Below are 16,462 nucleotides of genomic sequence, written 5' to 3'. Positions count from 1 at the left end.
ACCAATCCTTGATTAAAATCTTAGATAAAGACTTGGTTTTCCAGTTAAATTATTAAAGGCGTTAAAGCTGCTTTATAACTTTTCTACTATGGTATGATTTATTTTTCCTTTTAAGGAAGTTATTTAGCTAAAAAGCACATTACAGTGTCATCTGCATAAAATATGATGAAGAAATAAGAGCAAGAAAATAAAGCAGAGAGGAAATTCTCTTACCATTCGTCTGCCAGCGCTACATCAGGATGCTCCAAGTCATGAAGTCCTGTAATAAAATAAGAACTGCATATCTCAGACTAAAAAAGCAAAGGCACTCAATATGAACTCATAATAATAGGGTAAGGCATCTACACCTCAAATGCACACACTCTTAAAAATACACACAGAAAGGTTGAAAAATGTGTTTTTTGAATTGATGTGACAGGTCTGATTAGATCAGGAAGAGCCAAGTCATGCTCAGAGGTCTCTACATGATGGACATGTTTAGAGAAACACACCGACACAGACACAGAGACTCACACAAACACCAACCGCCACATGAATATTAACATGCATGAGGCTGGACATGAAACATAGGCACTCTTTCACACAGAGGCGCACAGAGGCTAGAGCTGACACACGCACTGTTAGAGCATGGACAAGTTTAAGGAGCCACTAAAGAAATATTTAACTTCCCGTCCAATTGTGGATTTCAAGATCATCATCACTTTTTTACTACAAAAGAAGTCATACAGTGTGTCCGAGTTTTTATGTGTCTTAAATGTTATGCACTATATTGCCAAAAGTATTCGCTCACCTGCCTTGACTCGCATATGAACGTAAGTGACTTCCCATTCTTAATCCATAGGGTTAAGAATGGGATGTTATAGCTGTTATAGCTGCAACCTTTGCAGCTATAACAGCTTCAACTCTTCTAGGAAGGCTTTCCACAAGGTTTAGGAGTGTGTTTATGGGAATTTTTGACCATTCTTCCAGAAGATTCTTCCATTTGTGAGGTCACACACTGATGTTGGATTAGAAAGACTGGCTCTCAGTCTCTGCTCTAATTCATCCCAAAGGTGTTCTATCGGGTTGAGGTCAGGACTCTGTGCAGGCCAGTCAAGTTCATCCACACCAAACTCTCTCATCCATGTTTTTATGGACCTTGCTTTGTGCAGTGGTGCATAGTCATGTTGGAACAGGAAGGGGCCATCCCCAGACTGTTCCCTAAAAGTTGGGAGCATGGAAATGTCCAAAATCTTTTGGTATGCAGTCTGCATGCCTAGGTCCTTGATTTTAGACACCTGTGGCCATGGAAGTGATTGGAACACCTGATTTCAATTATTTGGATAGGTGAGTGAATACTTTTGGCAATATAGAGTATAAATTTAATTTTACCAAATGTCATCTTGTGTCATATACTACAGTCATAACCTCAAGTTTGATATTGTTTTTATACAACAGTTTGACTAACAGCAAATTGTAGTAAAAAGTAACTCAGCCTAAACATTCTCCTGCTACTTTGTGTCCATGGTTTCCATAGAGCAGCTACTTTGTAGTGCTAACATTTTTTGAATGAATCCCAAAACCAGTGAATCTGTTATTTTATTCTGAGACATCGGTTTGAAAATATAAACTAACACTATTTACCTCTCTGCATATTTTTGGGTATCGTTGGCAAGACCGTGTGGCTAATGTTTTAGTGTTTAGGAGATAGGGGGTGAGAACGGTCAGCTTGATGCACTTTCCCGGGCCTGATCCAGCTCAGTGCATACTTGGTACCAATGACCCAGTGGGCAGACAACAGGATTACCGTGTGCATTGTGGGGGGGGGGGGGGGTGGGGTGGGGGGGGGGGGCAGGTGAGAAGATAACTGGAGAGATGGGGCATGGGCCTGGTGCAGGCCTGGAGGATGGCCATCAGGAGGCCAGAGCAGTACAGGATCAAGGTTGATGCAGCTGATTTAGCATATGCTCCCATACAGGATCTCACCTGACCTGACTATCTCCCTTAATATATTCAGAACTCCTGGCTGAGGCGCAGAGATACTCATTGTGAAAAGTCCACCACTCATTAGTTTTCCACTGGTCCAATCAGGTTGCTTGGTCAGGAGGAATTGTATGAAAATATTTCAAAGTTTCAGCTACAAGTTGCTTTAATAATCATATTATCATGTTGAAATTAGATATTTTTACAGATAAAATCTTTGCAAAGAATATAAAGAAGATGATGCTTCTACTAAACCAGCAATAAAGCTTAAATACTACTTTTACTAGCACAAAATCCAGTAAAACTATATAATACAATCAACAAACTGAGACTGGAAAGGGGCCATCTAATATGATACTTGAATAACAAATGCTTGGCCTCACCTGATTCCTCAAAGAGCAAAATAAAGTTATAGCAATTAAGGGTACTCAACGAACACTTGTTTAAAACTCCTAAAGAATGAAAAAGGAAACTGACTGTCTGATGTTTTTTGTAATTACATGACTTAAGAGAGGACAATCCTATTTTTTTCTTTCAAGGACAACATACAGAAAAATATAAAGATGGTGGTACCACTTTCTTCTACTTCAACTTGAGGAAACTGAAGTTAGTAGACCAACTCAGTATAAGTTAAGATATGCTTAATGATTGGATATGCTTAAATGGCTAGTTAATGGCTGAAAGGTAAATAGTCAATCATTTTAAGAATTTCGGAGTATTCAATCAGATATCGGGGGGCCCTGGTTGGCCCAAGCTACCACTGGCTTCACCCCAGGTCAGGATGAGAACTATGTTCCATGCAGAAAGGAGAAACAGCGACTGCTCATCTCTGCATTCAGACACAAAACAAGAGCAAACAGCACAAAGCTGCCAAACATTATAAAAGTGCTGGTGCTTGATTAGGAATAGTGTGATATGCTTTGTAAGATTGTATTTGCAGCCATGAGCCACATGTAGGTGATAAATCAAGATAAGACTTTAGTGTGGCTGTTACTATGTTTATCATTTACAGTTTTGTCTCAAATTAATCTTGAGAAACACAATGAATTTCTCATGGCAAAGTGTTTGTTTACTAAATTATCATGGTAGCAGCACCTAGTGCTAAAACTAAAAACAATGCAGTCAAGCACACACTTCATGTTTGATTAAGGGCCATATTTCATTTCATTTTAGAATTTTCTGCAGGCCAATCAAAAGTGAACTGTGGCCCCAATTTGGCCCCTGGGCCATATTTTGGACACCCCTGCCTTAGAACAACAGAAGAAGTCTCATAACTGTGCTAATTCCTGCATATTCACATTGATATCTAATGCAGATATGTTGATTAATTTGTGTTGTCTTAAGTCAATCAAACTGATAAATAAAATACAATGAATAAATAAGTCAACATGATTATAAAGTTGAACACTTTAAGTTAAAAATTAATATATATGGTTTAAATCAACACATAACTTGTGACACATTTATGAAGGTAGTGAGAAGACAGAGCTTACTGCAGTCATTTATAAGCACCCATTCTAATCAAGGAAGTCAGTGAGCATTAGCAAGCATTTTTCTGTAACCCTCCTTCAGTGTTAACTGAGAGACAATGTACAAAGACAATGAAGTAAGAAAAAAAAGGAAAGCAAAGAGGAGAAGGGAAGATTTCTTTTTACCTTCCTCCACTGTGACATTCCCTCTGAAGAAAAATTTCCCATGGCCTCTGGAAAGAGCTACCCCTAGACTGAAATAAGAAAGTTATTTCTCAAAGACAATCCCAGTTCAACCAATGCCTTATTGTGCCAAGAAAACCAAATGTATCAACGCACCCTGTGCAGAAATGTCTCCAGCTGTCTTACCTGAAAGGAGTTCCCTGGATGTCTGTGTAGTAGTAATCATTATGCAACACCAGCACCCGTTTCTGGAATAAAAGAGATTAATGCCTTCCATTATCTGCTACAGTAAACAGCAGGCAGTGTGGTAGCTGTTATCTGATGGATTCCATGCACTCTGGCTCCATCTAGTGGTATAGGGAGCTCCTGCTGTAGTCTGTCTGACACTGTGATTGTGCAGATTGATGTGTTTTTACAGCATGTAAGTGTTTGGGTGAGGATTGTGAATATGCATGTGTGCAGATGTGCATTAACATATTGAATACTTAATAATCAGAGTTACGTAAAATGCTCTTTCCTGGGCTTTGAAAATGCAAAGTGCACACACAGACACCTGAATGCCTCCCACTCTCTTCCTCTCTCCTCTCTCACTCTCTCTGTTAGATAGTAAACGAGAATCATTGGGCTGCTGTCTCTCCCATATTCAGCAACATGTGTTCGGTGGAGATAAGGGGCTCACACGCGCAGACAGGCGCACACCCATGCATGCAGAGCAAATAAAATCTGGAAACAAAATCCCCAAGTCAATCCTGTACATCACTGTGCCAAGTGTGACAACCCCTGGCAGAGTGGATTCTCCCTGCTGACTATATCCTCTGGCTCAGCCTTTGGGACCTTCAGAAAAGTTCCTGCTCATATGTGCTTGTGCATTTCTGAAATTTCTGTCTCCTCACCCCTTTATCGACGCTCTTTTTCACCTCCATGGAGAAGGTCCCTGTCTTCCTGTTGACCATGGCATTCCTCAGCTAGATGCACAAAGCAAATATCAGATTTATCATTAAGACTGGGACAGTGATGATGCTTAAGGCAGACCAATCCAAGTGTCCTACCGTGTCCTCTTTGTCCTCCCATTCCACCTCGGACAGATCCACGCTGCTGTAGTTTGGCTTTCTTCGCTTCTTTCCATCTCCATACTGCACACATGTAAACACACATGCACACAGATAATGAGGATATAAAACTACACCATACTGGTGCCCAAGTCACTGACACTGCTTTCACCTTATATTAAACCTAAACTTGTCAAAATACCATAAAAAAAAGGCTTATCACAAGTTCCCAGAGCCCAAGGTTAAATTCTCAATTTGTTTGTTTGTTCAAAGACCAGCAATATTCACTTCACAAGGATATACAGCCCTGTTTTTGAGGCTGAAGGCAGCAATAAATGACAAATGATAACACAATAAGTAATTTATTTTCTGTCAGGACATGAGACAGGAGATGGGATTCCTGGCTCTGTCCAAAGAAATCTAATGCAACCTTGAAGCTTACTTTAAAGACATTTTATCAAAGTTTTTCATAAATATGCAAATAGAAAAGTGAAAATTGTCATCTTTCAGAGAGTTGTAAAGCTTGATGTTTAGCAATGGTTCCCATCCCCCCAGACTGAATCTTAAAAAAAAAAAAGAAAAATTAAAATTGAGGCAAACGAAGACACAATGGGAAAAAGGCCATGTGGTCTTTTACATTTTACATAAGTTTAAGATGGATTGATTGTTGTTGCCTGTTTGTCCCTATTCCGTCGTCTTCCTCTTACCTCTTTTTCAATCTCCCTTCTTTCTTTCAACCCACAACACAGCAGCAGTAGATGGCCGTTCAACATGAGTTTGGTTCTGCTCAGGGTCTCTTCTAACCTTGCAAAGCAGATGGATACGCCTGTTTCCGTGTTTCTCACTGGCGAATCCATCTTGCAAAGCTCCCATCTGAACCGTTTGGGCCCGGTTAGAAAGTGACAGGACCAATCAGTGACGAGGGGCAGTACTTTCAGATGCAACAGAGTTGTGACGTAAACAAGCAGCAGCAAGAGCTGGTGCAGTTATGGAGGAAGAGAATAGTGTGGATGCTGCTAAAGCGCCAGTTTTATCAGAACTTGACAACATTTCTCCATTAAAAATGGAATAAAGAACAGCAGTGAGTTGTTTTCTTTTCAAAAATGACAAAAGTCAAGTACTTACATATCTATAGTCATCGTGTTTCACGTATTTTGTTGCTCTGATTGGCCCGTGGAGATGCGACAGACAGAACGTTCACCCAATCATACTCCATACATTTTTCAAAGCCTCTGCCTTTTCTCAAATGTTTCCTACTGAAGGTTTCCCAGATGGATGTGTGAAACAAATCCATCTGGCGTGTCAGGTTAGGTCTCTTTTTTTCCTTGGCAAGTTTTTCCTTGCCACTGCCTCTTTGCTCAACGTTGCTTTGTACTGTGTTTATGGTGGATTCAAATTGGATCATTATAAATGAGGCAAAAAATACATATACAAATAAAGAGTGATTAATGCCTTTAAATGAACGATCCAGTTAGTGCATTATTGTTCTTTGTGTTAATGTATACCAATCTGGTTAAATAAAGGTTAAATAAAAAAAAAATCTAATTTTAATAACCTCAGAGCAGACAGAGCACCCCTGAAGCAAAAAATCCCCAACAGAAGAAAAAAGGAAAAAGGTCTGCACACTATTCAGCATCCAGGTGGTAGGTTTCACTTGAACAGGACATTTTTGATCTACAAGATCTTCAGAGAAAGGTCTTGCCCTGTTAACTGATAAGGAGGTGAACAGACCTTTTTTATTTTTAATTTAAAAGACGGATAATTGATATGGTTCTCACTTGTGGAAATGTGGACTATGTGGAAATGAAATGAAATAAATGTCAAGAGTTCACTCAGTGCTTTCAGCAACTGATTGGTCTAAGGACTATTTTCAGAACTGCAGTGTTTTTCAAATTCTTTGTTTGATTATTTTTCATTTAAGCAGAGTTGACCAACTGAACTATGCGAGTTCTGTTGACAGGTTAAAGTTAATGCTAGACCTGCCAAGGAGCTTTATACAACTAAAACAGCCAGCAGGAAAAATTGACCTATTATTAGAACTCACTGATTTTCATTGATAACACTTATCAAGAGTTATCACTTATTCACAGACAATAAACAGCTTATTTACTGTACTACAGAAAGAGACCTGGATCACTGGCAGGTGAAATTCTATCACATCAACTGAGTCCTAAAACTTCCCCATAGTCAGATTCTTCTCTCAAAATATGGTTGACTTTCAGTCAAAGTGCTGTACATAGAGATAAAATCACTTGAAAATAAAAACATGAGAGAATCAACAAACATACAAACATACTGAAATAATAAAAAGGACATCAGTAAAACAAACAATTTAAGACTCATATGCAACATTAAACAAGTGGGTCTTCAGCTTTGCTTTAAATACATCAATGGAAGATGCCTGCCTGATTTCAATAGGTAGACTGTTCCACAGTGTTGGTGCACAGAAGGAAAAAGCCCACTCACCAAGAGTCTTTTTACAGACCTTTGGGACACTCAGAAGCCCAGTCCCCTGGGAACACAAAACACGAGTAGGGACATAAGGGTTCACTAAATCAGCCAGGTATGATGGGGCCATGCCATTTACAATTTTATAAGTTAGCAGCAGCACCTTAAAGTCTGCTCTAACCTGAACAGGTAGCCAGTGAAGAGAGGCCAGCACTGGAGTAATGTGCTCATATCTATTCGCTCTGGTCAGAACACGAGCTGCTGCGTTCTGGACCATCTGCAGACCACAAAGGCTGACAGAAGGACATTACAATCATCTAAACGGGATGAAACAAAAGCTTGAATAAGGACCTAGGCATTCTGAAATGACAGAACTGGCCTAATCTTGGCGATATTTCTGAGGTAAAAAAAGGCCACTCTTGTCACCTGTTTAACATGAAAATCAAATGAAAGAGTGTGATCAAAGAGCACACCAAGATTCTTGACTCTGTCTTTACAATGAATAACACAGTCACCCAAAGACAGAGTAAAATTATCAAACAGATGATCAAGTCTTGCAGGTTCAATAACCATGATTTCTGTCTTAGCAGAGTTCAGAGGCAGGAAATTTGTTGATAACCAGCTCCTAACAGCTGAAAGACAGGCCTGAAGTTTATTAGTGTCAGATCCACTTCAAAGGACTAAAGGCATGTACAGCTGTAGATCATCTGCATGACAATGACAAGAGATCCCAAAAGAACAAGAAGAAGAAAAGAAAAAAAATTTGACTCAAAGGTGTCAGATAGAGAGAAAACAACAGTGGACCCAGTACAGACCCTTGTGGTACCCTGTGCCTAACAGCACAGGACTCAGGGAACCAATATTAAAGAAAACACTTTGAGATCTCTCTCACAGGTAAGACCTCAACCACTGGAGCACCTGGCCTGAGATGCCAAAATAATTCTCAAGTCTGTCCAATAAAATACAGTGATCCACCGTATCAGAAGCAGAACTTAGATCCAGCAACAATAGAACAGATGATGCCTCTGAGTCAACAGTTATTAACAAATTTTCCAGTAGTACCCATGTTGAAGGTAGATCTATGACTTCTGTTCTGGCAGTGAAGCAATAGAGAGGAGGTGCTTTCATGGAATCATATATTTTTTATGTGGTGATGTGAAATAAAACAGAGGGAATTTAATTGTTTCTCATAGGGTAAATTGTACCTATATGGTGGTTCTAGGTATAAATGGCAATTTATACAATTTGGAGTTATGCAAAAAAAAAAAAAAAAAAAAGACTCCAGGTGCTATTGACCCAACTTTTAGGTAAAGCCAGAGACTGACAGACTTTAAAATGTTATCACTACGAAGTTAGATACAATTACAGAACAGCCTTGAGGAAATTCTACCTGATGGCAGTTCTAATGTTAAAGCAATGCTGGATCCTTTAGAGTACTCAGATTACTTTTCTATTATAATAAGAAACACTTTCAGGTTGTGCGCTTCAAGTAATCTGCTATTGACATAAGGCTACTATAACCTGACACACCGGATGGTTTTGCTTCACACATCCATCTGGAAAACCTTCCATACACAGCATTTGGGAATGGGCAGAGCCTTTGAAAAAATCTCAGAGGGTGACTGGGTGAACGTTCTGTCTGTCACATCTTTACGGGCCAATCAGAGCAACAAAACACTGAGACGTCGTAGCCCCAAACCAAGGTGCGCCCCGACTGACGAGTAGGGTGAACTCCATAGAGAACTGCAAAATGCGAACCGAGGTGACTGTAGACATGTCGGAGGACATTTTATCATTGAAAACAACTCAATGCGGTTCTTTTTCTTCTTTTAACGAAGAAATGTTGTCAAGTTCTGATAAAACTTACTCTTTAGCAGCATCCACACTAATGTCTTCCGCCATAATTCTGCTGGCCTCTTCTCACTGCTTGCATACGTCACGACTCTGCCGTGGCCGAAAGCACTGCCCCTCGTTGCTGACTGGTCCTGTCACTTTCTAACTGGGCCAAAACAGTTCAGATGGGAGCTTTGCAAGATGGATTTGCCAGTAAGAAACACGGAAACGGGCGAATCCATCTGCTTCTCAAGGTTAAGGCTACTATGCATTTTAGGGATCCTATAATAACCTTTGGGAGCCAAAAACTGCCATTGGGCTAAGACCTCCTTACCCTTCCTACAAAGTCACCACATTTTGTTCATGAAGTCTTCTGTCAACAGTAGATGGCAACACCTTCGCTCCTGCCTTCTAGAGGTTGTCATTGATGTCACAAACAGTTGTTTCAGGGTCTTTCTTTACAGGTCTCACAATGTTTCTGTGATCACCTACTGCTGTTTTTCTTAGTCTACCTGTGTGACGTCTGTTAGTACACCAGTGGTTTCTTTCTTCTTTGGGACATCCCAAATGGTTGTACTGGCTATGGCCAATGTTTGTGCAATGACTCTGATTTATTTTCCATCTTCTTTCAGCTTCACAATTGCATGTTTTCACCTCTTTTTTTACACCTCTAACTAAATGCAGTCTGTACAAGCAAATCTGAAACTAAACGTAGACATTCAGTGCTACGTATAGTTTTCTGCACAAGCAAATCTTAAACTAAGCGTAGACATTCAGCGCTATGTAAAGTTTGAATAATCAATGTAATAGGGCAACAAAACACACCTGTCAGTCACATGTTCCAATACTTCTGCTCATATGAAAAATGGGTAGGTTCAAACAAAAGGTGCTATCAGGTAAACACCTGGAAATAAAAGCTAAAATGTTGACCTCTTGTCTCATATTCATCTTTTGATGTCAAACCCAAATGTTTTCTGTCTGCAGCAAAAAAAAGGAAATGCCCTCACTGTTCCAGTGCTTTCAGAGGAGAATGTGTGCATTTCTAAGCATGTGTGTCTTTTAAAGAATAAACACACACACACTTGTGATTCCCCCTTTTCACTCATCTGTCAGCGAGGACAGCCTCCCACCCCTCATTAGCTGTTAAGCACTGTTCATTAACATCTTTAATTAGCCCCCTATTAAACCATCTGTCTGTCTGTCTGCTCTCTCTCTTCTCTTCCATCTCTGCTCCAGTTTCATCCCTATATTTCTACCTGTTTTCATTCAGCATTGCAACCTGCTTTGTCACCCTGCACCTTTTTTCTCCCGTTAAGCATGTTCCTCCCTCTCCCCCCTCCTCTGCACTCTCTCCACTCATCCTCTTGTGTGAGGAGTGAGTGAGTACAATGGAGTTAATCACAGCGATTCAGTAGCTGTATCTCTGTCTATTCACAGCACCGCAGAGGCCTGGAACACACTCCTCTCATCTACATACCACCTCGCAGCCAACAGACGCACACCAAACTGCATGCACAACTTCACAAAGTGCACACACACCAATTTTCCATGTCATTCGGTTTTTCAATGTGTCGGGAAATCAGTAATTGTCTTGACATGAACTCAAATGTTAGTATTCCTCAGTTGCGTGTACAAAGTAAATTACCACATTTGAACTTCAGTCTCTGGAATGTCATGATACAAGGTTCAATCAACTTATAGAGGGTGAATGGTGGGGGACCTAATACTCACAAGTGGCCGTAGATCTGGATGGGTGAGGATATAGCCGTTGTTTGTAATTGCGAAGGCGTAGCCGTGAATACCCAGCTGAAAGGACACAACACACACACAAAGACAGGATAAATGCATGTGAAATCTGTGCCTTCTTGTGAGTCTGGTATAATCAAGCTCTTTGTAATTTTTACTGCTCAAATCTTTGTCTTTGTGTTGGAACTAACAGACAGCACAATACAAAAGGATGACAGCATTTAAACCCGTCCAGACAAATAAAATACTTAAAATGTCAAAACATTACATCTAACCAAGCTTTAGATCTACTAGTGAAAGAAATCAGCACAGAGGATGTGGCTGTGGAAACTATCAGGATGCATAAGTGCACATTGTGAATAATTTTCCTGTCAACATTAGTAATGCCGTGAATAATCATAGTCAAAGCTTCAACAATACCGCTCTTGTATTCGCATCCGGGTTTGGCATCAAAGTAACACTGTGGAGGTGGACTTACATAAGCAAAGACATGGGGTTTTTATTTCCTAACTAGCTGGTGGTGTTTTTTTTTCCTTAAATTAATGTCTGGTAAGAGGTGCACTTACTCAGATCTGCTGCTAGAAGCTTGATTTTAATAACAGATGTTTTTGCAGAGTGGAGCATTTGATTCAGCTATTACAACAGAGATGCCACCGCTTCTGGCAGATCCATTAAATATTGACACGTTATGAACAATTTTAATCATTCTGACAAAATAATACCACTATACTTTGTTTAATCAGCAGAGGGCGCTACCTGCCTTGATTTCTCATTCAACATCAGTAGCTGATGGAGAAAGACGTACCTCAGAGACAGGACCTCATCCAGCACTAAAAAAATACAAGAATGATGACTGTTATGCTTTACAAGAAATCTATTCATATTAGGAATAGAAATCATAACAATTCTTCTTTTTTCTTTAATCTCCTTTTAGGTCTCATAAACAGTCAGAAGAGAGCAGTTATATCCACTGTAAACCAGCATAATATTATCTGGCACTTATACTTAACCTACATTTATAATAATAATACCTGAAACTGAGGTTTCACAGTCATTCTTCTCTCAGTCAAGAGCTGTTTGTATGAATCAAATATTCTAACATCATCTGGAGTTCAGTTGCCTGGAACAATGCTGTTAACCACAGCAGTGAGTTCCTTCCACAAGATGTGTTTCTGATTCCCTTTAATGTCACTTTTCAGGCACAGAAACAGCAAATATTTAGTTTACCATTACTTCTCTGACCCGGAAATTAATACCTTTATAAGAAGAGCAGGTTTCTTTATCCTATTATTTATTTCTGTCTTAAACTCTGGGGTGAAACTCGGAACTGTGAAAATATAGAGATGTGTTATTTAAATGATGACTGTTTTTTAGCCACATTCATACGCCAAGATTGGCTAGACATAACCTGGATTTGTTTCACACCTCTATCTGGAAAACAGGCTAAGGGTGTGAGTGCTTTCCTCAATTCAGATTGTAGCATTTTTTTAATTTGGGAGGATCTTATTTCTTCTGAATGGGCGAGGCTTCGGCTCATTCAACAGACACGCTCACACCATCCGGGGCAGATTTTACTGCCTTATTTTACATGATTATGAAGCTAAATTTCATAAACTTAGAGATGTTTTATTTGACTGAAGTTTGATTTAGGAGTTCATAACACAGGGACCTGTCACATAACAAACCTAAACACAGAATCATTTTCATTTTACAGGGTCTTTAACATGTCAGAACAAGTCCAATTTTTGGTAGTGTAAATGAAAGCTTACATAAGTTTGCAAAAAGCCAATTCTTGAGATTATTTTTTGTGTTTTAGAAGCTTCCTGTGCTTTGATGAGCAAAACACAGGCTGCAGCTCAAAGGTGTATTTTGGTTTACCTACATTTGTATGTTGCTGTCATTGCTGAAGTATTTAAGGAATATCTAGACAAGTTGTACCTTATACTTGGGAATGGCCTTGAGCAGCTCAGAGACAGGCACGTCCGTTCCAACAACCCCCAAAAGGATGCCCCGATTCCTCTGGAAGCATAGCACAAATTTCAGCAAGTTACATTTGAAAGGTTATTTCATAACTCATCTGCTTGAAGAGTCACAATTTGTAAAAAATAAAATGTCATCCTGTAAATACCGACTTAATTTGTGTTGCTTGGCTGTTTCCCAATTTAGCATCTCCAATTAAACTGAAATTAGTGTCCTTCAAATACAAAAATAATCAATCATTATTTTACAATCTTTGCATCTTATCTAAAATCCTTATTCATTGTGAATAATGCAAAAGCAATTGCACATATTTTAATCTAAACTGCAGAAACATTTATGAGAACAAAATGTGACAATAACACTGTGGGTGCACTTACAGTCTCGTTCTTTGTACTGAACACCGGCATGGCCACTGTGGTCATCAGAACAGGACCTTTACCATCTTCCAACTGAGGGGATCATGAGAGGAAAACAGTGAAAGACAGTGATATAGAGGGTAAAAAGAAAAGAAGAGGGAGAGAATAAAAGAGGGAGGAAGGAGAAGGAAGCTAATGATGAAACATTATACATTAGAAATGTAACTGCACAGCACACTGCATGGCGTCATGCACAGTAAATGAATCATCTTCTTTAGTCACACTCAGTGACTGATTATCTCGAGCTGCCTTACACTCGTTTCTTAAGTAAAGAACCTAATAGGAATCCTACAGCATGCCTAGTCATATTATCTTCTTCGGGGACCTTCAAAACTTCCATAACATGTTTTATTCATGTTTATTATTTGCTTTAAAATGTCTTCAATCACAGGCTGCCTTTGATGTCTTGCAGAATAAGCCCATCCAAAGGCAGTGTTTCTAGTTTGAGTCTGGGTATCTTCCCTCCCTGAAGACTGCTAGAATAATTATGATATTTATCTTTCCAGCGGCTGTCTGTATCTGACGATGATCCATTAGAGATGAAAGCTCAACACAGTTATGAAGATGCTGGAGTGAGGCTCCACACGCAGAAAATGAAAGGGATCTGACCTTGTCCACTCAGAAAGCAACGGAATCTAAATGTCAGTCACTTAAGCAGTTTATGTTGGAGTCATTAAAAGTAATTGATGCATTCGGAGCAATATAAATCCTAGATAAAATCCACAAATTTCTTGCATTGGAGACACTGTACAAAATACAAGTCATACATGATATGATCTGTCTCTGTTGTGGCAATCAATAAAGTCTGTTTGAGTGACTCAAATAACTGAACACACACGCCCGTTTTATACCTCTTCTCCTCCTCAGCCCCCTTTTACCTTCAATAATAATAGATAATGACAGGAAATCACTAGCATCCATTCTTCCTCCTTGAGACACTGAGGAAAAAGGGGAATTGGTGACCTGAGCTCAGGCAGCTGGTAATAGCAATTCAGGATATAGTATTAGACATCAAAGAGAGAACAAAGCACACATAAGTACAGCTGCTGTAACAATGAATGACCCTGCTGCTGGAGAACAGGATCGATCAAAGGACAGGGAGACGGAGCAGAGGCTCATCTAAAACTAATAAATCTATTTCCAGGCTCAGGTATGTGGGATCATTTATCAATAGTCTGAAAATGTATAGGCTGATATTCATTGGTTGCCTCCATGAACTGCTGTTGAGCAGTCCCATTAAATCTACTGTTTGTACTTCAACACTGATATATAATGTTTTTCCTGCATACATATAAATGTACATATGTGTGCTTTTACACAGTGTATTAAGACAAACAGCACAGGGACGCAAATTTGATTGGCCAATTTAGGTTCCTCTTGGAAAGAGAACACTATAGCCATGTTTACAATGCACTCCTAAAACTGTTGTGGAAAAATTCAGGCAGTCGACACCTAAGATTTTTCTGAGAACATTAAAACAAGTTGCTCATAATGTCAAATTTTCCCTGTTGGATGGGCAAAGTAACATTTGGGGAACATAGGAGTATCACAAGGAAATATTGAATGTAACATTAGGGCAAGACCTTGTGGTGGTTAGGGTGATATCACCCAAAACGTTACATGGAGTTCATCCTTGTGGCCCACTATCTGCAGGGATGAGCAGGAGTCGGGTATTTTACATATAGGTACATCTTTAATATAAGAATATCATGAAAACGTTTGCGTTTTCCCTGTGATTTAATTCTGGAATTAAATCTTGCATATATTCAAGATTCATGTCGTACAAAGTGAAATATTTAATTTAATAAGTTTCAATGTTGACTATTACAGCTTACAGCTCACACAAATCAAAAACCCAACATTTAAAAATATTAGAAGATCACAAAACACCAGTATAAAAAGGGAATTGATAATACAAAAATGTTGACCTTCTGGAAAATGATGCTCAGTTATGCACTCAATAATTGGTTGGAGATCTGTCTGCATGTAATTACTGCATCTATGCTAGATGGCGTGGAGCCAATCAGATTGTGGCACTGCTGGGGTGTTATGAAGCCCACGTTGCTTTGATAGCAGCCTTCAGCTCGTCTGTATTGTTGAGTCTGGTGTCACCTAGAGATTCTCTATGGGGTTTAGGTCAGGCCAGTCTGGTGGCCAATCAAACACAGTAATACCATGGTCAGCAAATCGGTTTCTGGGAGTTTTGGCTTCACTGTGGACAGGTGCCAAGTCCTGATGGAAAAGGAAATCTGTATCTCCATTAAATTTCACATCAGATGGAAGCATAAAGTGCTCTAAAATCTCCTGGTAGACGGCTGACAGCATTGACTCTGGACTTGATAAAGCACAGTGGACCAACAGCAGCAGATGACATGGCACCCCAAACCATCACTGACTGTGGGAACTTCACACTGGATTTCAGCCTTCAACTTTGGCTTCTCGGATCTTCCTCCAGACTCTCGGACCTTGGTTTCTAAATGAAATTCAAACTTTTACTTTCATCTGGGATCAAATTAACATGATTTTAAGGTAATACATTTAAAAGTCATTTAATGTTTTGTGTCTGTATTTAGCTATGTTTTAATTTTCCTGTAGGATCACATTTTTTTTTTTTCATGACCTCAATGATTGTTTAACTGTTTAGTTAGTGAAATTAAGCTAAGTTTGTTTGCCCTTCTACACCCTGCTGAATGAGCTGGTTTGTAAAAAATGTATATTCAATTCTGTTGTTGTAACTCTTGATAGTACAGCCACAGAAGAAGGATTTTAGCTGATAGATGGAGTAAAATCTGTACAAATTTACAATAATATTTTATCACCCCCTCAAGTACATGTTATCATGAAGAGCTAGCTGTGCTAGCAGGCTTGCCTATCCTACCAGAGTTTAAACAGTCCCACCCAAAATCATCCAGCAAGAACCACGGTGGAAACCAAATCTGGCCTGCAGTTCATCAGAGAGGAGGATCTCCCTGCCATCATCTCACCTCTGTCTGAGGCTCCTCAGAGCATAGCGGACTGAAGGTGTGTTTCACACGGTTTTTTATTATCCTCTTAAATAGAGAAGCTAATTAAATAAAATTAAAAGCTATCTACTGTCATTCAGGTTACACATTTCATTTAAATTCTTCAGGTTAAGTTTGAATTACAGTATGTTAAAGTTTTAGATTTTTTCTATTATTTATTTACCCCAGCAGTAAAGCTCAGAGCAGTGACTTGTAGATTTTGATTGCTATGTTTTTTTCTCCTGTTCAAGACTTAAGGTCTGAGGTAAGCATACTTTGGTTTTAATATGTTGAAAAGCATTGCAATAATTGGAACTTTTTGTAAGCCATGTATCAATAATCTGTATATTTGTCTGTGTGTAAAGTAAAAAATA

At 39.3% G+C, this 16,462-nt stretch overlaps 1 protein-coding gene across 4 annotated transcripts in view; it reads right to left on the bottom strand.

Moving 5' to 3' along the window:
* cacna2d3a (calcium channel, voltage-dependent, alpha 2/delta subunit 3a) overlaps positions 1-16,462 on the bottom strand; it is a 213,339-nt gene that overhangs the window by 50,988 nt on the left and 145,889 nt on the right. For all 4 annotated transcript variants that reach the window (XR_005992575.1, XM_041799783.1, XM_041799785.1 and 1 more), the window contains 8 exons: positions 13,048-13,119; positions 12,629-12,709; positions 10,676-10,750; positions 4,664-4,747; positions 4,508-4,579; positions 3,801-3,862; positions 3,618-3,685; positions 214-259 (listed from right to left, as the gene is read on the bottom strand). Coding sequence is in view for 3 of the 4 variants with exons in the window: in XM_041799783.1 (XP_041655717.1) it covers positions 214-259; positions 3,618-3,685; positions 3,801-3,862; positions 4,508-4,579; positions 4,664-4,747; positions 10,676-10,750; positions 12,629-12,709; positions 13,048-13,119 (560 nt within the window). In the remaining variant the exon portion in view is untranslated. The remainder of the gene's footprint in view (positions 1-213; positions 260-3,617; positions 3,686-3,800; positions 3,863-4,507; positions 4,580-4,663; positions 4,748-10,675; positions 10,751-12,628; positions 12,710-13,047; positions 13,120-16,462) is intronic.

Source organism: Cheilinus undulatus, linkage group 11, assembly GCF_018320785.1.
Source record: "Cheilinus undulatus linkage group 11, ASM1832078v1, whole genome shotgun sequence".
NCBI classification, from domain to species: Eukaryota; Metazoa; Chordata; class Actinopteri; order Labriformes; family Labridae; genus Cheilinus; species Cheilinus undulatus.
This window is presented reverse-complemented; position numbering and strand designations above follow the sequence as displayed.